Raw genomic sequence first — 24187 nt, 5'->3', positions numbered from 1 at the left:
GTGTGCTGAAATAAAGATCCCTGCATTCACAAAAGGACGTGGCTGGTGAGAGGGAAGTCAGGGCTTTCCTGCTCGAGCTGCTGCCTCCGCGACCCGAGAGGCAGATAACGGTTGGTTGGGAGATTGTTTCTGTAATCTCAACCCTAGTGTTGTTGTGGAACATAAATAATACCCCTGCTTTCTGTATCATATTTCAAATGTATAAAATTAATTTTGTAATAAAAAGCCATTTTTCCTCTTGTCTGTTTTTGCCTTTTCTACTAAACGTATTTGAATGTGTGTTTTAGAATCGTGGATCAGTTAGTTAGAAATGTAAACACTATCAAAAAATGAAGAAAAATGAATAACAGTATTGCAGCAACAGTCCACATGATTTATGGGTTGCAGGTAGGTGTAAACCTCAAAATGTTAAAATATTGCATGAACATTGCAAGCCAAAGTTTGTGAAACGTAAAATTGACGGCCCTGATAGTTCTAGTGCTAAATCCAGCCAGTGTGATCGTCACTAGGCAGTTCAAAATATTGTGTACTGTTATTTATTCTTTTTCAGAAAATTGGTGGATCAGTCAGTGTCACGCACTTTAATATGATGTGCAATAAATACTGTAAATAATGTATTTTTTATTCATAGAATGAAATGAAAATGCACTATTGGTTTATAAAAAGTATAGTGTGTTAACCATTTGATATGTTGGGAAAGGCTTCAGCATGCCCGCGACCCTTGTGAAGATAAGCGGTTTGGATAATGGATGGATGGGTCATTCTATTTTTTTAAATTGATGAAAAGCATAAATCTGTGTGCTGATCTGTTCGTCAATGTTGAAAAATGAGAAGAGCATCTCGGTTAGGGTTGGGTGGGGGGCTATATTTGATGATTAGCCCCGGGACCTATGAGTAGATAAAATACACCTTACCCATAGTGGTGTGTGAAAAGTCTGGCTGGGAGATTCACCGCACCTTGAAAGTGCGTAAGCCAGGCGTGTAAAAAAAAAAGACTTAAGCGTAAACAGGAAGAGATGCCCCTTTGTGCACAATCATCAAAAACTTTGGTCTCGTTTGATTGTGATGATGGCTAGAAATCATGGGAGCATGGAGTTCTTCTGAGACTTGCAAGTGTTGTTGAAATACATATGAAAAATTTTGCATACTTCAAATCTGAAAGGAACTTGCGTAGACATTAACTCCCGTAATGAACATGCCGTCGCCAGTGACACTCGGCTAACATGCTCCACTTTGAAGAGCATGTTTTTTTTTTTTTTTTAATTCTGAATGAAATAAAGCCAAGTAAAAGTAATTCAATCAGAATAATGTGCTTATGACTGAAGAAGGCCCACATTTCAGGGTTGCTCCACCCAGAGTGCATACATAGCTTGTGGATGCGTAAAATGACACATTTGACTTGATGGAGAATAAATGCAGCATTAAAAGTGCACAGCTGCATGCCTTTTCTGATTTACGCACATGTGAGAATATGCCGTTGTACAAGAACTGAATTTTAACTTACCTATACCGAAAGATTCCATCACATATTAAAACATTTTTTTAAAATAATGCTCAGATGTTTGTTTCTTTGCTTTGTTAATATAGACTGTTCAACAAAAGAATAACAACAAAAAAATATTTAAAAAGGGGAAATCAACCCAAACACATTTTTTTCAAGAATATGTTCTATGCAAGCCCACTAGTTGAAACAAGGCATTCTGATAAATATTGCGTTTGTGGAATGAGAGTTAATCCACCCCTTTTTAGCCATCTCGGGGAGCGGCCATTTTATCACTTCTGTTGACTGAATATGACATCACAACTGCTCAGGGCTCAGGTAACAACCAATCACGGCTCAGCTTCAGAAAACAGGTCAGCCGTGATTTGTTGTGACCTGAGCCCTGAGCAACTGTGATGTCACCTTCAGTCAACAGAAGTGATAAAATGGCCGCCCCCAGAGATGGCTAAAAACGGGTGGATAAACTCTTATTCCACAAACACAATATTAATCAGAATGCCTTGTTTTAACTAGTGGGTTTGCATAAAACATATTCTTGAAAAAAACCTGTTTGGGTTGACTTCCCCTATAAGTTAAAAATCTAGTTTTTGATTTGAATTTTGGATTATTTCATAGTCTGATCTTATTTTATGTCAAGGTTTTGTTGCCTTACCTTTATTTGTAGATGAAGTCCATGCTCCTTCAAAGAGAAAAAGTCTATTTCTTCATTATAAAAGTCCTTCTTTTCTTTGAGCTTCAAAAGTCCATCCATCCATCCATCTCTCTGTTTAAATAGAAATGATTGCCAGGAAAGACAGTCTTCCTTGACCTTTCCTGTCATCAACGAATGAATGATCTTTCCACAGACAAGATTGTAGCAGTGAGTCTAAACCAGAGTAATTTTGTCGCCTCTTGAATAGATCAAATCCTTTTCGGCTAAAAAGCTAAGAATCTGTCCAGGTGGTTTGCATTAGTTTCCCGCCATTTGTGAGTGGTACAGTACAATGCTTTCATCCTTTAGTGTGACGCAAAACGCTCACCTAATCTATCATTCATCATTGAAGAGTGCAAAACCGTTTTTTTTTGTCGTTGATTGTTTTTACATTTTACTTTTGATAGTTGTTAAAGGTGGTTTTGAGGTGCATGAAATGTTGAAGGCAACTCATCTGCCGATCCTTAATCATCGCTCTTCATATTCTCTTATGAAGCCATCAGTTGTTGAGGTTGTCAAAGTTATGTTTTTTTTTCATTTTCATGTTTTAAAGGTAGCTGCCCCATTCAGAAAAAAAATATTTTCTTTGAAAATATACAATGTAAGTATCGACATAAAATATACACACAAGGTATGCCCAAGTAAACACATTTGGAGGGTAATTAAATCACACAAGTTTTTGAAAACCAAATATAAAATCTTGTAAAGGGGCATCTAAGTCATGGCCTGGGAAAGATGACATTGACAATTAATTGCAATTTGTCATGCTGTTCTGGTTGATTCCCCAGGTTTAGAGTAGTTTCGACATATACGGTATTGAGGTCCAAATAATGGTGAATTGTATGTGGTATTCAGGGTTAGAAGAAAATACTAACATACTGTACATAATCACTGCTGCTGCTGCTATCATGAATGGTATTGGGTTTTGCTAAGATGACAATTTAGGGGCACTTTTAGAAGGATATATAAATATCCATGGTTGCAAGTTTCTTCAAAGCATTTCTTACGCCTGTCTTTTTCTATAATGTTTGACAAATTTCATTACTAAAGAGGAAATTGTCATAAAAAAACCTCCTTTAAAACAAAGTTTTATTGTAATACAGTTTACAGTGAAACACCTGTTGTTCACCCAGTTATAAACAAACAAATCAATAAGAACAAAATAAACTTACACAGGCATTCTTTTGATGATCAGTGGTTTAGTATCCTGCCATGGTGGGAAACAGGGGGGGGGGGGGGCTTGAAAACATTGACCAGTTTTCTAGTTAGCTCATCCAAACATTGTCAAAAACATCCTTTATGAGCTTACTAGGTTTTTACACTTAGAGCATCAAAATCTTTTGTGTCACAACACAACAAATCTTTTTTGACATATATCTATTGTAATCGCATTATTCCATGTATGAAAAAAATATATATACTCAATAATAGGTCCTGCCTTGGTTTCATCAAACACGTGATTATAAATGAGTGTTTCAGTGTTTTAAAGGGGACATATTATGGTAAAATGCAATTGCTTGTATACAAATAGTTGGGTCATAGAGTGAGAATTTTGCCTCCATAACGAGTTTCTCCACCCATGACTTGAAGATGTTTGCCTTTGTCTGCTTTCGTTAATCTTCTTGTGCTCACCTTTCTCTTCAGAGAAAGTCGCCTCTCCTGTGAACACAACCTGAGCACCACCACAAGTTGTCATGGATAAGAAAGCCCATAGGCTCCATAGAACAAGGGGTGGGTGGTCAGTGACTCATTTGCCTGAGAGCGAAACGCCCATCCGGTCCCTCCCAAAAAGCCTAAATAATTTGAAGTACAGCGTTATACGTGGATATTACATTAGTAGTTGTAATTATGTGTATTTTGACCAAGAAATACCATGGACCTTTTATCAAGTCTCCCGAGAACTGTTTCGAATTGTAAAAAATACATAATATGTCTCCTTCAATGCACAGTACAGTGGCTGTTGACTTGGGGGCTCCCAAAATGAGTGGAAAGAATTGCATCCAATATGTTTTACTATTTTCGTATCAACACCTATCCTATCATCGATTAGCGTGTGTAGAGGGGTGTGAGGAAACCAGAGGAGGATAAAGTGGCACAGAGACAACAAGTTTAGTCACACAAAGACCAACAAATGGCAATTTACGAGTAGGGTACATGGGACGGGGAGGGTGAAGGTGTAGGGAATGAGGGGTAGTGTCTTTGATTTGACTTGTGCTATCTCTATTCCAATTTTGTATTCATTGTTGTGCTTTGCCTGCCATAGAGTTTATTAACTGTGACATCCACAAACTTAACATGGCCTGGCTCGTGAGAAGGGCTCAATTCATTACTGACATGACATAATGCCATAGCTGCACACATGCCTTGTGACAAATGCTGCAAACACAAGAGATTTGGATAATCAGGTCTTGTACAATTGTTCTGTTCTCTTTGGTGTGTGACTCAGAATGTGTTCGGCCTTCACTTAAGTCCAGTTTGCAACATGCATATACATTTTGGCACAGGCAGCAGGGGGTATAGGCAACCTGTAAGAGAACAGTAAGGTGTGTTGATCTGCATGGAAGCAGCACGAGCCTTGGCAGTGGCTTTGGTTGTTGCATGGCGGGTAGAGGTTTAGGTCTGGGTTGAGGTGTTTTGTGGGGAGTCCGTAAAGAATAGCAGCAATGTTGTTGTTATTGCTGCTGTTGCTGTTGTTGATGCGCTTATGAGCGTTTCCTCCGTCCCTCCAGATTCCTGAAGTTGGATGGCCTAATTTTCATCTCTGCAAACTCAATGGAGTGCTCGTGGCCCTTCCAGTGGAACCAGTTGACACCCTGAGGATGAACAAGTGCAATCCATTTAAAAATAGCTACGGATCTGACCACATTTAAGTGAGACACTTTGGATGAAGCGAAGCCGATGATTATTTTTGACAATATTCAGCCCTGCTTAATGAATTTTTCAATTAAGCGATGTCTCGCTCAATACTTTTGTCCAGATAGATAGATACAGCTAGTAAAATAAGTTGCTGATAAGTGTTGTATTTCTGCGAGTGTGCCATTTCTTTCCACCCAAGAACCTAGAACTATAAATCAATCGTACCTTGCTGTGACTGTTGTCACCATATCTTCCCATGAGGTTGACACGGTGGCAGTTTTTGTACCAGAAAGCTCCCTTGTATGAAAGAGCACAGTTGGTAACAGCGATGTCATTGTCGTGGTCATAAGTGGAGAAAGGACGCCCATGGTGGTAGGTCATTGAATCACCTTCAAAGAAAGGTAACAGGGTCAACTGTGGTTGTACTACAGTTGTGTGTACACTGCACAAGAGATTTGAAAGAAATACACCAAACGGAAATACTTTGGCTGGCCTTATGCTTTTGTCCATCTTTACCTGCCGTTCCACTGTACCCCCCAACGTGGACTTTGTAACGAGTCCGAGGTTCGGAGACAGAGAACTTGTCGTAATGAGCGTAAGCCGTTTCTCCTTTGTCCCTAAGGTCCACTCGTAGCTCATACTGACCGCCTGCTGTAATCTTATGCAGGTTGGACAGACCTGAGAGGCAAAACAAAGTGTTTCAATTGCACATTGAAGGATAGTGAAACACACGTTTCAAAAGTTTGACATCCACGGTGTAGTTTATTTTTACTCGCTCTAGGGCTCAGTTTGAGACCAAACGTATCTAATGTATTCTGCCAATCACTCACCAAACAAATACTGGTCAGTCAATTTCATGGAACGCTATTGCTTCATTAAAGTAAAAAATGTCATTAGGTATCTCCCATTTTGCCCTTTTTTCCTTCAGTGTTAAAGTGGAACTCCACCCAAACATATTTCTTTCAAGAATATGTTCCCAGCAGGCCCACTAGTTGAAACACGGCATTCTGATTAATTTTGCATTTGTGGAATATAAGTTAAGCAGCAAAATGCACTCGTTTTTGGCCATGTCTGGGGGGCGTCCATTTTGTCTTCTCTCGACTGAAAATGACATCCCAACTACTCACAACGACCAATCACGGCTGGGATGTTTTCTGAATCTGAGGCGTAATTGGTTGTTGTGAGGAGTTGGGATGTCATTTTCAGTCGACAGAAGACAAAATGGCCGCTCCCAGAGATGGCTAAAAATGAATAGAATATGCCCTGTTTCAACTTGTGGGCTTGCATAGCACATATTCTTGAAAAAAATATGTTTGGGTTGACTTCCCCTTTAAAAAGGAACATGAATGACCTACACTACATTTTCACAGTCGCAGATATGGCGGTAATAAAGAAATTGATGTCCTGAATTATTATTGAGTATGAAAAGTAGGAAAACAGTATCCCAATGGAATACAGTATACAGAATCTTGGACATACTTATTTTGTGAATTGTCTACTAGAAATTACCCAGCCAGAATTCATCATTCATGTCTCCAAAGCCAGCTGTGTAGTTCTTCCAGTTGCGGAAAAACTCCAGTCTGCCACTTTGGCGTTTGAGGAAAATCTGTTGTGGAAAAATGATAATAGAAATATTTGACTTTGCAGAATTTCTGTGATTTGATAGCTCATCAACACAGTCATATCGTCACCTTTCTAAAATAATGGCCTAAATTATTTGTTCACTTTTTTTTTCCAGAAAACGTGAAATACTGAACCAGATACTGACTACAGTATATTGCATTTATGAATAACTTCCTTTCAGGGGTTGAATTGAATGATCTGGATGTAGCTGATTTTAGCAGAGGTGGCCAGCATCATGAGGAGATATTGTCAAAATCTGACTTAAAGTGAACGTCAACCCCACGAAAATTGGTACAATAATGGTTCTAAGTGCCTCCGCTAGTCTGAACATGGCTTACCCTTTAAGCCATTATTTTAAGAAGGTGATAATACGATTCTACTGTATTCAGGGGTTTCATGAAAAAATATAGAACAAAATTTCTTTTAAAAATCTCAAATATGCTGATCTAATGCCTCGATATAAGGCAGTATAAAACAGGATATTTAACAGAAGTGATCAAGTTTGTTTCATAAAAAAGATACATAAGTTTACTATGCTGTTATTTAGTTATTATGTAAACAGTCATGAGCATTTTGAGTAAATTACTCAATTAAAAGTTTCATTTTGTGGGGTTAACATTTTGAATTTCCAAATATTTCATTGAGTGACCTATAAAGGATTTTAAAATAAATACATTTACAGTCTCTGTCCAACATATGTTAAATATGTCAGGGACTCACAATCCATCCACCTCCATCGGTGGTCATGTCACAGTAGACTTGAAGGGGCTGGCTCTCATCTCCACCCAGATAGATGGTGTACAGGCCAGATGTGGCGTCACCGTTTAGCAAGGCCTGGGAACAGTCCCTTGGATATTTGTAGAGCACGCCAGCTTGAAACACAGATGCAAACACACACGCGCATACACAGACACGCACACGCACACTACTTTAGTTCTGGCTCCCTAATGATGTCACTTAATAATCAAAGGCTCGCTCATTATGTCAGTTAACAACTATTCATGGAATTGTATACATGATAAAAGTAATAATATATGTCATAACATCACGCTATTACAGCATTTTAAATAGTTTTAACATTACAGAGAGAGATCACAACTGAAGTAGACAAGTGAAGAAAGAATGCTGTAGAGTAGTCTTATGTACCCCTTTCATCATACCATGAGTACCACCTCACTCATGCATGTTACACTTTGAGAAGAAGAGGGCTGCCTCAAACCCTCCCAAAACAAGAAAAATATGTTTAAATAATCATAGGACGATTTTCTGCGTTTAGTAATGGTATATGAATTGGCAATTACTCAAATGTGTTTGAAGTGTTTGCAAAATGAGCAAACATATGCATGGACACAATAGTGACCTGTGGGTTAGCACATTGCAGCTTGGTGCACACATACCAGGGTCGGCAACCCGTGGCTTTGGGGGCTCTTTTTTATCCTTATGCTGTGGCTCTGTGGCTTGGGAAAATAAATTATACTAAGTGAAGTGTATGTTATTTGTCTCAAAAACGTGCATCATATCTTTTTAGTAAGTCAAAGTTTTAACTTCTTTTTTCAGACCTTGTGCAATTTCGGTGATCAGCATTCACCTTCTTCAGAGAAGTTTGACCGCACTGCCATAACGTGTCAGAAACAGCACTGTCATGGACGTGTCCAGCAGGCAGCCGGCGTGCTTGGAAAGTCCGGCGACACCAAAACTGCACAATATCTGAATAAATTATTTTATTTGTGTTTGTTCGTTTGTTCTGTTGTTGTTGTTATTGTAGTTGAAAATTGTGAGATTATTGTGACCTCAAATTCATTTTTTAAAATTGTTATCACAAATCGATTTTAATGGTCCGTCCCTACTTTGTAATTTTTATGCAATTCTTGCCAATGTAAATAGCAAATACTCAAATAAAGCACGATTTCACGGCCGGAGGTTTGTGCGACACAATGACGTGTCCTCCGTCTGCTGAATGCGGCCTTTTTTTGGGGGGGACAATAACAAGTGAAAATAGTAAGGTTCGCTGGATTACGTTGGCTTGTTTAATATGGATCGATGAGTCATATGTCCTTGTCTGGGAAATCTCTAAAGCAAAGAAAACCTCTCCAAACCATCACTCATGTTCAAACCAGCGCTGCCGTACCCTTAAAGCTACGAACCGTAAGTCTTTCGTTCTCCTCCTAAAATAATACTGTGTAATTTTACAATAATTATAACTAACACAATAAAACTGAAAATGTATTGCATTACAATGCAAAAGTTTTGCAATAGTATCGCATTATAATGCAATCTTAAATATTCCCGTGATGTCCCCTGGTGGGCTTTGCAGTCTGGTCACAGACGGCGGTTGTGTTGACAGCTAAACGCTATCATGGTTGACACTTAAACGGTTGTAAACAATTCAATCCACTCACGATACTCCCAGGTTTTTTTGCCGGGGGGGCAGACTGACAAAATGTAACGACAGAAGCGCTTTAAAAGGACGAGGACGGACGGGGTGGAGGATGATTATTTTTATGAATACTTCACCCTATCTGCCCTATCAGAAACTCATTTTAAACAAGTCTGTATGGTATCTCTTTCCAGCAAAAACAATTTGTAAGATATTGAGGAAAAAAACAAATGCTGCCCTCCTGGCAGATGGAGGACGGACCAGCAAAATGGGCCTCCGAGATTAGGTGTGGGGAGACCAATGATTCTGGCAGCTGTTTTTGTGGTGAGTGTAAGTTGGGACCGATTAGATACAGAAAGCATTGTGAAGAAGCATGGGGAACAATATACAAGAATGGGTTGAATGGTGCTTTGATTAAGTAACAACGGAAGGTGTGGTACAACATAGAGTCCTTTAAATTTGCAGATGACTGACATTCTTTTTGGCTTCATTTTTGAATGTCAGTAGTGTGCTGGCAAGGGGTAAGTTTACTATCTAAGAGTTATTCCCAAATATTTAAATGTGTTAACTGTTTCAAGTGTGTAATTTGGTGGGGAGCTGGGGTGAGGGTGGGTTGAACTGTAATTCCTTTGCTTTACTGACATTGATTTGGAGATGGTTGTCCGTGCACCACCAGGTGAAATGGGTAACTGTTGTGATAGTCCAGAGTGGACTGGGTTTCTGAGTGAAGTGTAAGGATGGCTGTGTCATCCGAGTATTTCAAATTTGATACTGTGGGTGAAATGCTGAGGCAGTCATTAGTGTAGAGAATGTCAGGTTGTAGGCAACCTATAATTTAATAAAACATCACACAAGGAAGGAAGACAAAAGTACTCAAGAGTAGTAGTTTTTGCTCGCGAGGAGAACAAACAGAGATGTGCTCAGTGACAAATCTCCGACTGCTCTAAACACACTCTGCCTCTTTTTTTATTTACAAAAGGGTGGTTTCTGGTTGCATTGACATTTGCTCTAACAGTTGGGAAATATAAATCACAGATTAGAATGCCTGATTTGAAAATAACAAACACAAAATGTTGAAACAGACCACTACAGTAAAGTAATTTAGACCACTGCAATAAAGTAATTTACAGACGGGAAAGCTTTCTTGAAATAAAGGCATAATTTCCAATCTGTAGCTGGAGCTTGAGGCATTCTCTTCTTTCTTAACGTATTGCTTCAATTTACAAAACACAAACAAGTTTATACAGTTGAATAAATGTTTTGCAACACCGTAAGAGTAAATATGGGATAACTTATGTACAATTATTCTAACAGAGAATGCAAAAGAAAAGGCTCAACACATTCCTGTGGCACCCCGGTGTTCATGGTGAGTATTTGCAGGCTATCAGTGAGGAATTTGTGGGTGTGGTGGATCAGATGGGAGTGGGTGTTGAGGTGGTGAGGTTTCTGGATCAGGAGGTGTTTCTTTAACAGCGGAACTAACGCCCACGAAGAGGATTCTGGCAAAGTTGCCTGGGAAATCCAGGAGCTGAAGGAGGAGGTGCAGCGGGCAGGCCACAGCATCCTCTGTGCTCCTCTTTGCCTTGTAGGCAAATTGTAGGGGGTCCAGGTGTGGGTTGACAGATGGAAGAATGGCCTTCAGCAGCAGTTTCTCCAGGCACTTCATTATTATAGATGTCAAGGTTATGGGGTGGTAGTGAGTGAGTTCTGTGGGTCTGTTTTTTTGGGGGGGTACTGGGATTATGGTAGCAGTTTTCCATAGTGTAGTTATTGTGACAGTCTGGTAGGATTGACAAAAGAGGCAATAGAGGATTGGAGAGAGCACCATAGCACAGGTCCTAAGCACCATACTTGGGATGCCATTAGGTCCTGGGGCCTTGCCGGGCTTGCAGCAGCTCAGTTGGCGACGTACCTCCTCCTCTGTGAAAAGGGCCGGCTCATTCGGGTCTGGTAGTGGGAGGGCTCTTAGCGGTGTTTGGCACCCAGATGAGAAGTCTTGGCTATCAAAACGGGTGTACTATTTGTTTAGATCTTTGGTGAAAGTTTCTGGATCACTAACTGTGCAGGTGGACCTGGATTTACATACCGTCAGGGCTTTCACCCTCTGCACGGCTTGCTTGGTGTTCATGCTTCTGAATTCTGTCATGTCATGTCATCTCCCAAACCGCTTACCATGTACAGGGTCGCGGGGAGGTGCTGGAGCCTATCCCAGCTGACAATGGGCGAAAGGCAGACAACACCCTGAACTGGTCGCCAGCCAGTCGCAGGGCACACACACAGACACCGTCACTGAGTGGGAACGATCCCACGCTGCCCGCACAAAACTCGGGCGTGTGTACCACTGCACCATCAGTGACACTTCTGAATTCTGTTTGGAGTTCATTTTTATGGTCCAGTTTTGCTTTGAATACCATCCATCCATCCATTATCTGTACCGCTTATCCTCACAAGGGTCGCGGGGCGTGCTGGAGCCTATCCCAGCTGTCTTTGGGCAGTAGGCGGGGGACACCCTGAATTGGTTGCCAGCCAATCGCACACAAAGACAAACATCCGCACACACAATCACACCTAGGGGCAATTTTAGAGAGTCCAATCAACTTACCATGCATGTTTTTGGAATGTGGGAGGAAACCGGAGTACCCGGAGAAAACCCACGCAGGCACGGGGAGAACATGCAAATTCCACACAGGGAGGACGGAGCTGGGATCGAACCCACGACCTCTGAACTGTGAGGCGGACGTGCTAACCAGTCGACCACCGTGCCGCCAATGCTTTGAATACATGCTTTTTAAATTGTTTTTATTTCGATTTATTTTTTTAAGGCTGGCCCAGTACTTGTGCATGAAGGATTTTTCCTTCAGGCTATGTTTTATTCTTGTAAGTTCTCCAAGGTTTGGAGTTAGGATATATCTTTGTTGTCTTATTTGGAATGATATACAGTAGATCATCGTCTATATCATCGTCAATCTTGCTGTCACGATATGTAATTTTTCATTATCGAGTATTTATATTGCCTCGAAAAGGTGAACGAGTCCGTTGATGGACGCATATTAGGAGGAAATGATGAAATCCATCCATCCATCCATTATCGATACCGCTTATCCTCACAAGGGTCACGGGGCATGCTGGAGCCTATCCCAGCTGTCTTCGGGCAGTAGGCGGGGGACACCCTGAATTGGTTGCCAGCCAATCGCAGGGCACACCGAGACAAACATCTGCACCCACAATCACACCTAGGGGCAATTTAGAGTGATCAATTAACCTGCCATGCATGTTTTTGGAATGTGGGAGGAAACCGGAGTACCCGGAGAAAACCCACGCAGGCACGGGGAGAACATGCAAACTCCACAGAAGGAGGCCGGAGCCGGGACTGAACTGTGAGGCGGACGTGCTAACCAGTCGACCACCGTGCCGCATGATGAAATCCTCATTCGGCAAATCAGTGTGCATAGGCTACAAAGGAGGAGTAAGTGAGAAACATTTGCCGAATCAGCGTGCAGGACCCAGTCATGTGACTCTGTTAGCAGCCGAGCAAACGTGTTTCAAATACGGTCACCGTGAAGAGCAATTCTGTTCCACCACGAGTCATATGGATTACAAGGAAAACTGCGACCACCCTAGCATGCTAAACAAGTTACGTAAACGCACACACTCAGAAAACCCTCGCTGACACACGCAACCCCCCCCCCGCCCCACACACACACACACGCACACGCACGCACACACACACACACACACTGTACTTTAGGCGCGCAAGTTAAACGTGACAGCCAGGATGTTCGATATTTGCTTAATATTCAGTTTACACGCTTGTAGTCCGCATCATAATTACATTTGCAACTACATCACGTGTAGGAAAATTTCGGAAACTGTCTTGTCAAAAGATCACGGCTGAATTTGTTTTCATTACAATTATATATGTACCAGTGCAAATACCAGTGCTAAACGCTGTATTTCTCCAACCATCTGTGTTATGGACAGTCCACAAATTACATGCCTGTAATCCAGATTGACATATGTGGTACAAATCTACGACGGCGTATTAGTGTCACCCAGCGAGAGAAAAAGACGAGATTTAGTCATCATGAAACAGAACATGAACTGACTTTAAATCGCAACATGACACGAGATTTAAAGTCTTCATCGTGCTAATTGACGAAGCTTGAAGTGGGACCCGTGAATGGCAGCATGAAGCCAACCAGTCACATAGCTCGGTTGTGACGCCAGGATACACCCAAACATAATGTCACAAGTCTACATATCACAGTGATGAATGAGTGGGAAAATGCACTTTTACAGTGGGTAAGTTCCAATTTTGTTGTTCAACTTTATTCCAAACACAGTGGCCAATGTATGAGAATCGTTGTTGTCATGACGACTTCAAATGACGTCTTTTTTTCTCGCTGGGTGACATATACAGTACACCGTCACACAAATCACCTTATATCAAATAAGATTTTTTTTGGCAGTGGTTCACCAGTACTTACTGCAGCTCAAAATGTCATTGTATATGTCATATCATCATGGAATAATAGGACACATTTAAATGACATAAACATTCCCAAAAATCAATGTAAGTCTAGACATCCCTTCTCAAGGTTTCTCATTTTTCCCCTGATGTTTTTTTGGGGGGAGTTTTTCCTTGCCCTCCTTGGGGTTAAGATCAGGGGGATGTCGTTAATATTTTGTCAACTCTCTGCATGTGAAGTCCTTTGAGACTTTCTTGTGATTAAGGGCTGTACATTTGATTTGACATAAATTCATTTCAAATTGTTATTTTATGAAATTTGTTATTTTAAAATGTTTTTCAGAAGCTTTATTAAGCAATTTAAAATATAAACAAGGGCTGTCCATCCATAATTGTTCTGTGAAGGAAGTGCAGATTTAAAATATTTTTTGTCATTGAATATGAACATTATCAAATTATCGTTACCGGGTTTTTTGAAAAAATATCACGGTATTTTCTTTTTCACCCATATCGTCCACACCTATTGAATTTGGTGTAACCTGTGACGACAGAAAATATCGTTCAGATCCCCATAAAAATTGTCCCATTGGGTGCAGGCCAAGGAGCCTTGTAATTGCGTAATGGTGTCCTCCAACCATTGAGGGGCACTGTGGCACTGTGACATTTGAGTTCCTGTTTATATAGCTTAAGTAAACAGATGATGTGGTCTGCAAGTCTGATTGGTGGCTATGGACGAGCTTGGAATGTATCTGTGATGTTCCCATAGCATAAATCTAATGTTTCATCTTCTTGTTGGAATATTCACATACTGTTGAAATGATGGCAACTCACAGTCCAATCCACAACTGTTGAAGTCCCCCAGAATAAACAGCGGAGCACCGGGATACCTAGCCAACATAGCATTAGCATCCTCCGCTATTAGTTCCGCTGCTATGTTGATGTTCTATTGGACCTGATGATGGTGAAATTATCCAGGCTCACCTTAGAGTCAGGAACTGACTCCTCCAGCCATGTTTCGGAAAGAGCAATGATACAGATGTCCCTGAATGCCTTTTCAAATCGGCACCTTGCATGTAGCAGATCCATCTTATTATGGAGTGATTGAACATTGGACAAAAGAGTGATGCCTCCGTGTTTCCCCCTTTTCCTCGGCCGAAGCTCCGATGGTAAGATCATAGCAGGCTTGGTGTTACTACAAAGCGAGGCCCGATGTAGCAGGGCTTCACCTCGGCTATAGGTGAGTAGCCGTATGCTGGCAGTGTTGGTATAGAGTGTGAAGGTATCACAGATCAGCCACAGGATTGCGAGAGGAACGGCTATCACGTTATAGCTTGATGTCATAGCTGATCAGTCTGATTTAGCCCACAAATAACATTCAACCTTTATACCACACACATTAAACACGGGGGAACACAAGGTACGAGGTACAGTCGGTGCTGTCGCAGCAGAGTGTGCGCCATTTCTATGGAATTCTTCTGGCATCTGGCTAGCAGCACTGTTCCACGAAGACAAATGCACCGGTCAGCTGACACTGATGTACAAAATCTATGCATTTGTACTGCAATGCAGAGAAATCGTTTTGCCAAAATAATGACCTCGCTATTTTGTGAACAACACAAAGATCACTGAAGATCAGTTTTTCAAGGTTCTTCACCGAGCTTAACAAGTCTTACAAAGTCATGCCATATCCAGAATGTTTGTCAGTGGATGAGTCATGGATGTAAGCAATTCATAAAAGGCAAACCAAGAAGTTTGGGTTATAAGATATGGAGCCTTGCATCATCCAGTGGATACACGCATCATATGGGGGACGCCACACTGTTTGACTGACAGAATAGTTCAAAATCGTTCTGCACAAACAAATGTGCCACTTTGATCTTGAGATTTCAATGGGACTGAACGTCATTAGTGGAATGTACGTTATCTTTTGAATTTTGCACTAAAATGTTATATTGACAACATGTAAAAAATATGCATATGATTTTGTGTTATTTTCAAGTAAAATGGAACTCACTGTAGACATACAATATATGATCTTATTTTGCCTGTGTTGTAAAAAAGCTTTCTGCGTTTTTAAGTGACATTACAGCATATTATCCCACCGGTCACAATTGTGACCAATCATAAAACATGCTTCTTCACCTATTTGTCCATGTATGTATATATTTTTTTAATTATTATTGATCACTTGAAAGGTGTAATGTTTGGGCTTTTTTAGTTTTGTTTTCTCAGTATTTCTGTCTCATCAATGATTATTGTGTGCACCTGTGTGCTGTGTGTTGTTACTTTGAGTTTGGGATTTCGCATGACCTTGTTTTTATGCTGTTTTTGTTAATAATTATTTTGTTCAGTATGCCCTGCTTCACCTGCCTCCCTGCATTTGGGTCCTCCTCCACGCATATCGTGACAAAAGAGCTACCAATGATACCTGATTTTGATGTTTACATATTGGATGGATGGACACGTCGAAGAAAAAATTGGGATTAAATGGGCTTTTAGTCAAATGTGTTGGCAATCATTGATCTAGACATACAATGTATATTTTGCAGCCCCATCTATTTATAGGGTGAATATTAAGGATTTATAGGATTGAAAATTCGGTCCATCCACTTGTATCTAATGGTTTTATTTTCATACAGTGGGTATGTTTTGTTCTACTTACTGGTTGTGAAGACAGTGCTGATGACTCTGCTTCTCTTGGGACCGGCGATGGCCTGCAGCCTAACTGAGTATTCTGTTGAGGCGCTTAGCTGAACCATGTTGTAGGAAACTGCAGTGGGACTGAGAACCACCTCCTGAGATGAGGTAAAAATATGTTGTTACTGAGTGTATTTCTATTTAAGTGAGAAATTACACAACACATATTGGCAATGTCTATCTTTAAAAGGTCAGAATTTGCGAAGTGCAATATCTTAGTATTTACCCGGATGATGCCATCAGCAGACTCAAAACTGAGGATGTACCCAGTAATGTCAGCACGTGGTGGCCTCCACGTCAACATGCCTGACTCTGTCTGGATGTTGCTCGCTGCCAGGTCCTGAGGGGCATCCACATCTTAAGAGAGAAAGGGTTGTTAGCAGCTACGAATTGGAATGTTCTTGTGTAATGCACCACAGTTTGTGATATCATCAACATTTTCACTAATTCAATCTGCAATGCAAACGCTGGATTCTTTTATACTGAAACAAAAGCCCACCTGTGATAAATTCTGTTGTAGTGACTGCGCTCTTGGCCAAATCTCTAATGGCATAGACCTTTACAGTATATCGTGTTGCTGGCACCAGTGTGGTCATCACAAACTCCACCACATTTCCTGACACCCGCTCCATCACTGGAGCCGCTGGGGGACATAGAAATGACAAGCACAAAAAAACACGCAGAATGAGAGCCTTCGTTACATCTCGGCCGCATTACTGTACAGCACTCTATTTTGGAGTCAACCAGTCCTCCCTCAAGCATCTCCAGTTGGTCCAAAATGCTGCTGCTATATGTATTATTTATTGTTTTCACTGTCTTTGTAGTATGACTGTCTTTGACTCCATGTACAGCACTTTATATGCAGCAATCCTTTGGGCTATATAAATAAAATTGCGTTGAGCTGAGTTGAGAGGGATTGTGTGTCGTTTAAATAGATTAAATGCTGGATTGTAATATTTTTAAAGATGTTTGAGACATCTAACAGTATTACAGGCATCAAACCCCCGACAAAGAAACTCTTAGGAGCACTTGGGTACTCTAACTACCTTCTTCAGTGTATTTGTAAGTATGGAAAATAGGCTACTGTATATGGATGTACACATTTGATTCTACGTTATTGTCCTCGCTTTCAAGCAATGTGTGTAAATTCTTACATGAGTCTGCACTGTAGGTAATAACGTAGCCATCTACTGTAGCGATGGCGGGCTGCCAGAGAAGTAAAGCTTCGGTGTCTGTGATATTGACTGCAGTCAGACCGCGGGGTTTATCTAAAGCTGTAACACAAACAAACATAGTAAAACATTAAGCTGGTGGGAAAGTCTGGAGGATGTGGAAGCAAGTCTCACCAACCACTGTTAAGAATGCCTGCACAGTGCAATGGCATCCAATTTAAGAAGGCTGTATCGGATGCATACATTTTTTGATCTTGCATCTCATTTGATTGTGTAGTTCTTCCTCCTGAAGTTTTTGACAACTGTGTCGCAAAAACTGTGTTTCTTTTGTCAGTGGAACACAAATCTTACCAGTAGTGACACTGTCTGACCCAGGCTCACTCTCCCTTTGAGACTTGAGTGCAATGACAGTAACCTCATAGGTGACACCGGGTATCAGGTTGGGTAGTACAGTCTGTGAGTTTGATCCATCCACTGTCAGAGTCTTGGCATTTCCTGAATGTCCAAACAATTCAGTGTCAATCGAAGAATATCATTGGTGCTATATATGAACCATCATATATAATGTACATCACATTAAAATAATGGAAATAACAAGCATATTGCACATTTGCATTTACACATGGGAACACACACACGCACACACACATACTTAAGCGAGTGCAGAGAGAGATTCCAGATCATTCACTAAGGTAACACTTTATCACTGACCCTTTTTACAAAACACAAAATTACTCAACAAAATAACAGTTGTCAATTAATCTAGTAGTTTGATACATGACGCCACGTTGAAATTTTGCCGAACATTATTACTTTGTATTTTCAGAAGCTAATGCTGGCAACAGTGTTACCAAATCTGTGCTAACACTGTAATGTAATGTATGTAATGTAATACTGTACTAATATCATGTATCTCTATACAGACAAAAAGTCTATTCTGCATAACACACATATGTCCCCTTTGAGTCACATTTTTAGTAGTATAGTGCCAGCGGTTAAAAGGATTCAGATTTAGTTTTTTGGGGGTTGGTTTTCTTGACAGAGATCATCAAATTAATGTTGTTCAAACATGTTGAGACTGACCTCCATGAGCCGGCACATACGTAACCCTGTAGCTGTCCACTCTGGCTCTTGGAACTGCCCAGTGAACAGTAGCAGATGAGTCAGTGACATCAGAGAAGCGTATGCCTTTGGGTGGCCCCAGATCTGGTAGAAATGACGCAGGGGAAATGGACAAAACAGAAGGTTGTGAGTCAACATGTTTTCCGTTCTCCGACTAGTGAGTACCATGGAAAGGAAGCATCAGGGTATGTGGGTCAATCAGCATCTAATTATGCATGAAATCAAGCATTTTTGAATTAGAACACAATTGTTAAAGCAAAAAAAGACCTTCAAAAAGACTGTAGCTTGATCACAGTTCTTCACTTTAAGGCACAGAGGAAAGGAGGGGTTGAGAAATTGTGAAGTGATGTAGACAGACAAAAGGAGACCAGTGGAAGCCAGCGCTGACATAGAGCACTTCCCAGTAACGGCCAGTAGTAACAGTATCTTGCGTGACAGACCTGAGGAGATTAACTTGCCCCCATTTCATCAAGAGACAAAACATCCGTCACACAACCCAAGAGTAAAGCCTTACCCCCAGGGAGAAAAAGGGACACAGCCATAGACACCAGTTCTATTTGACAGAGACAGTAGCCCCACCTCCTTCAAAGACATCTCTGGTAGGACAACCAGACAAAGATGACAATCAGAATAGGATTGCAGGAAAGCTCAGTAAATGTCCTGAGTGGTAGCCAACTGACCTGTCTGATATTTTTAGGATGAAACTTTGGACCCAGTTTGTAATATCACATTTTTAAATGACTGCTGCAGTTCACTTCAACCACTCAGGATTACTGGTAGACACCAAGCCACTGACACAAGGTCACACAAACACAACCGTGCCATAAAAATGCATGTTCTTAATCTGTTTCTTAACGGAAATATACTTGGATTTTTTTTGCTGCATCAAGTGGCTTGGATGTATATTGTTCATTGTTTGGTTAGTAAACAAATAATAAAACAGATATTAACTTGGACCTTTCCATGCTTGTGAGAACGTACATAATAGGAGAAAAAACACTGATCACGTTGACAAGACAAATGAAACTAAAAATCCCTCCCCGAATGTTCATTTCTTAGTACCGTTCTTTCAAGCTGTACCTGTTCTCACCCCCTCGATTACAGACTTGGAGCGCCTTCCGAAAATTAGTCCAAAGATTTCAATTTTGTACTCTGTGTCCTCGCTGAGCTCTGTCACTTTTGTGCTTCTCTCTTCGCCGCCCAACACCAGCTCTTGTGGTTGGTCTGGGCTCTCAGCCTGGCTCACCATTATGACAAAGGTGTCGAAGGCATCATCTTCTGCCGTCCAGACCAATCTAAAGCTCTCAGGAGTGATGTCAGACAGTAGGATAGCCTGCACCTGTGGTTCAGTCTCTGAGTGACAAAGGAAAGTCAATTTTGCTCTGTGTGAAACTCAAGAATGCTTTGACGTTAGAGAAACATTGTGATAAAAGAGAGTGCGAATGAGAATGAATCACCAATTATTTCTGATATGGAAGATTAGCATCATGAAGCCTGAGTTTTGTTAGTAGAAATAGTCTCTTTGCAAGGTCCAGTATAGCACAGATTAAACAAATGACAGTTACTTCAGACAAAAGTGCCTCATCCTGTTGCATTAGGTTGAATCACACAACAAACATTTTATTTTGAGTGCTAGTCAAATTCATTATATAGTACCTGTTAGGCTAATACTGGTAATAAGTACCTGGATGTGTAGTGAAACCGTTTGTGCAAGCGCCAAAAGATCATCAGCAAACCTGATTACATTTTTCATTTATAAAATTATTGCCCACCCCAATTTGTATACCGAAATTTCTGGACTATAAAACTCACGTGATTAAAAGCAGCAACAACTAAATGTATCCATATAAAGTAATTTGTACATACATTGGCCGCTTCATATTAATAGCCTCGGGTCTCCACATTATAAGCAGAGGTAGGAATTTTACAAAATTTTACCGGTCCGTTGTTCGTCATCCGTCAGTGGCCTGGGTACCCATTCATCATTCACCACACTGTCATTTCTTTTAAGACGAACCAACCTGTAATTGTCAGTTGGTCGGTCCATCAGTTAGTCCGTCAGAGGTCCATCAGCAAAAGCAAAAACGTCAGCAAAAGCAAAAACGTCAGCAAGATGGGCATCCATCAGTGACTGACTGAGAGGTCTGTCAGTACTTGAGCTGTTTAGTGACGAATACTCTGACGGACGAAAATCCACTTCCGTCAGTGGTTAGTCCTTCATTTTTTAAAAGTTTCCCATCATTCGTCAATCATCAGCAAAACGGGCGTCCAGCAGTGACAATGGAATGTGGAATGCCCACCTCTGGTTATAACATGGGATATTTGCATAGAGAGCGGTCACAAAGGTGGATTCTTGAAAACGTTTATTTACCTTAAACACCGATACATGCTTGTTTTCCCCAAACAATGCCGAACGCAGCTACACAGTAGCATTCCTAGCGTAGACAGTGCAGCCATGGAAACCAAGTTTTTATATGTTTGGGAGATGCAGGGGATATCGCTCCATGGCATTGCTGTCCTCCAGGGATGGTGGGAGTTGGTAGCCAAACTAACAACAGAGACACGGGGGTCGCACTGCGGAGATGGCTGTATTTATGGCACTCGTTCCCCATGGTCATCAAACTCAACTCAAGATGCTTATTTCCGCTCTAAAACAGTAGATAACTACAGTATATGCTCGCTATATTCGCTCCTATACAGCCTTGCACAGACTTCCGCATTTGTCTCTCCCTTGAGTCCGTATCTCACTGAGCGGCAAAGGTTTGCAAGTGTGTGTACACATAGCGAATGTTGTCTTTTTTGTCAGGGTTCATTCAATGTTGCAAACAGTTGCAAAGCCGGTCGCTAGGCATTCACAAACAGTTTTAATGGTTGCAAACTGTTTTTCTTGTCGCCATCAAATTTTGAACACGTTCAAAATTTACTTGTGACAATAAAAACAGTTTGAGACCATTAAGATTGTTGGCGAACGTCTTAGTGACCATTTGCGACTTTGAACGAAGGCTGACAAAAAAAACAACATTCGCTATGTTTGCATACACTTGCAAACCTTTGTCACAGTACTTCGCATATGGCTGAGGAATATTCAGTATGAGGGCAGGCTTGAACAGTTTCGTTGGTCCACTGTGATGTGTTTGTTAATTTAATTGGTCAGATGTGACTCTGGGTAAATCTATTGGCAGCTTGAAGCTCATCAGTAAAAATTCATAAATAAAACCGTGTCACACTAAAAGACAGCAGGGTTCAAAGCATGGGAAAAAAGTAGCTTATAGTCCGGAAGGGACAGGATTTATCTGGTTTATTTGTCTGTCAAGTTTGCAAACAAAATGAATTGGAAGTCTGAGTTTAAGATAAAAAAAAAATCTAACCCGTCTGTAATTTTGGAGAAGCCAGTACTGCATTAAAAGCCATGTTTTGTTCAATTTAACTTAACGTGGGAGCTTGTAAATCGAATCCATCCTGTGTTACACTGAATTTAAAACTTGGGTCATCACATCTAAAAGACTGCTCTAGGAGAGGCTAGCATCAATTGTCACAGTGCGCTGAAAGCAAATGATCCAGATGCAAGAAAATGCAGAGTTGAAAGGAATTTTGTCAAGCGATATGGCATGACTCCTTCCTGTGACTGGCTTAAAGTCAGTCCTAAGGTCATTTAGAAGCTCCAGAATTTAATTACTGAAAAGAATAATATGCCACAATAACATTTTTTTGAATGGAAATGTTCATCCCACCATCTCTAATTCAGAGATGGCTAAAAAAAACGAGTGGATTAACTATTATTCCACCAACGCAATATTTATCAGAATGCCTTGTTTCAACTAGTGGGCCTGCATAGAACATATTCTTGGAAAAAAATAGGTTTTGGTTGATTTCCACTTTAAGTTTCATGGTTAGGTGTTTTAATACTTTTGTGCATATCTTGTACAAGGGGGTAAATACTAACAGTGTTTTCTGCACCAAGTGCTTACAAATGAGTGTATGGGTTGATGAAAAGCTACGAGACGAGCAGCTGTTATAAGTAGCCTATAGGAAGAAAACAGGCTACAGTTGCTTGTGAGAACACACAAGCTAATTAGACAGAGAAACCTCCGGTAGCATGTATGAACACTATCACACATGGACTGGAAATAGCCTTTAAAGCAGTCTGGAAAAAAGGCATATTAAGGTTAAAAAAAAAACCTAGAATAAAGCCTAGTGTCGCTGCTCATTAAAACTCTCAGGGGTCCGCCTCAAATCCCTTTTTTCCTATGAGGAAAAAATGCACGATGCATTTGTTGTGAGAAGAAGCAGTGGAAATGAGAAGCAGAGAAGCCAAATCCCAGGGAGCTGCCACTCTTCATTAGCCACCAGCGGCAGCTTTAACTGGTCAGTGCAACAGAAGGAGGGTCACATCCATCAGCTTACAAGCGCTAGCTTGCTACTGATTTCACCCTTTCTACCTCACCACCGCAACTTCCACAGTTTCTCTCTGCACACCCCCACGTCCTGAGGGAACAGAATCCCCACTCACAAAAGCGAGCTTGTTATTTGGAGGAGGTTATGCAGCGACGCCTGCAGTAACAAGGGTCTGCAAGCAGAAACTATATGCCAGTGTCACCTGACAACGCTCCTGTTAGTTTGTGGTGATAGAAATCCCGAGCGATCCAAGCTAATTCGGCATGCTGTCCGCATCTGTTTGTGGTTCCATCAGTCATTTGTTACATAAAACTATTTGGCTAATCTAAGTTTCCTCACTTAATGTCTTTCAGTTGGAGGACTTAATCTCCCTTGTAATGTCTTTCTCCACTTGACTAGTGTTGACTACTGTGCACAACATAATTAAGTTAGCCAGTGCCTGCATTCACTACTTGGAATGTTTAATGCTCTTGAAAAAAGATGGTTTGATCGACCATTAACATGTAGACAATAGACTGTGTTGAGTGTATGCCATATTCTGCATGGCCTCAGAAGCCCCTGGCACCCAATCACTAGAGCCCAGGGGCAATGGCAGCCTGAGAATGAAGAGCCGCCCAGTTTTGGGGGGACTTGGGATGCATACAGACGAGCAGCTTCATACAAATTGACAAAAGCCTCAGGGTTTTTATTTAATTCCTGTCAGTTCTCCCATTTTTGTCCCTCTCACTTGACTGATCTGAGTCTTTTAAATGTTGAATGATGATTTATGCTGGAATGACACACACTCTCAAAAAACTGTCAACAAACCCACCATTGGTTCAGTTGTACCGTGATGCAAATTTGGCCTATGAGAATTTTATTCCTAAAGGGGTATTCTTTTAGGGTGTGTTTGATTTGAAAGGGTTCTGTTGCGATATTACAATGTATCATTAGTAATTTAGCTTTATTGTTTACCGCTCACTTATACAGTGAAATTCTGAGCGTTTTAATAACTGATAATAACTGTGATTGGTGAAGTGGGCGGGACACCAGTGCACCTGCGTTACCAGCTAAACATTCAACGTATGCTTTTCCGTGTACATAATAGACCAGGGGCCCTATTTTCGTACCCAGCGTACGTCTTTTGCAAATTGTGGTCTAACCGTGCGCATGGGTAGTTTTCTTTCTTTTGGTAGTTTTGCAGTTAGAAATGTGCGTCTGTGCCGTTGTGAGAGTGAACACAGCCGACTTGCTTCCCGGCCAATGGCTTCTTTCATCCCCTTTAAGATCAGCACACAATTTTTGA

The 24187-nt window shown here is 41.0% G+C and overlaps 1 protein-coding gene across 3 annotated transcripts in view; it reads right to left on the bottom strand.

Annotated features, from left to right (window-relative positions):
* Positions 1-3263: 3263 nt before the first annotated feature.
* tncb (tenascin Cb) overlaps positions 3264-24187 on the bottom strand; it is a 116837-nt gene continuing 95913 nt past the window's right edge. For 2 of the 3 annotated variants that reach the window (XM_086030890.1, XM_086030889.1), the window contains exons 11-21: positions 18469-18591; positions 17737-17880; positions 17368-17487; positions 16713-16856; positions 16440-16570; positions 16179-16311; positions 7392-7543; positions 6558-6654; positions 5565-5726; positions 5274-5437; positions 3264-5005 (exon numbers count right to left, since the gene is read on the bottom strand). In XM_086030890.1, the coding sequence (XP_085887016.1) occupies positions 4895-5005; positions 5274-5437; positions 5565-5726; positions 6558-6654; positions 7392-7543; positions 16179-16311; positions 16440-16570; positions 16713-16856; positions 17368-17487; positions 17737-17880; positions 18469-18591 (1481 nt within the window). In that variant the 3' untranslated portion in view covers positions 3264-4894. Of the gene's footprint in view, positions 5006-5273; positions 5438-5564; positions 5727-6557; positions 6655-7391; positions 7544-16178; positions 16312-16439; positions 16571-16712; positions 16857-17367; positions 17488-17736; positions 17881-18468; positions 18592-19587; positions 19861-24187 lie in introns of all 3 variants that reach the window. The other variant, XM_086030891.1, reaches the window with a different exon arrangement.

Source organism: Filicampus tigris, chromosome 5 (genome assembly GCF_054856515.1).
Source record: "Filicampus tigris isolate MCC_2025a chromosome 5, RoL_Ftig_1.0, whole genome shotgun sequence".
Taxonomy (NCBI): Eukaryota; Metazoa; Chordata; class Actinopteri; order Syngnathiformes; family Syngnathidae; genus Filicampus; species Filicampus tigris.
Note: the sequence above shows the minus strand (reverse complement) of the source record. Positions and strands in the feature narration are given on the sequence as shown.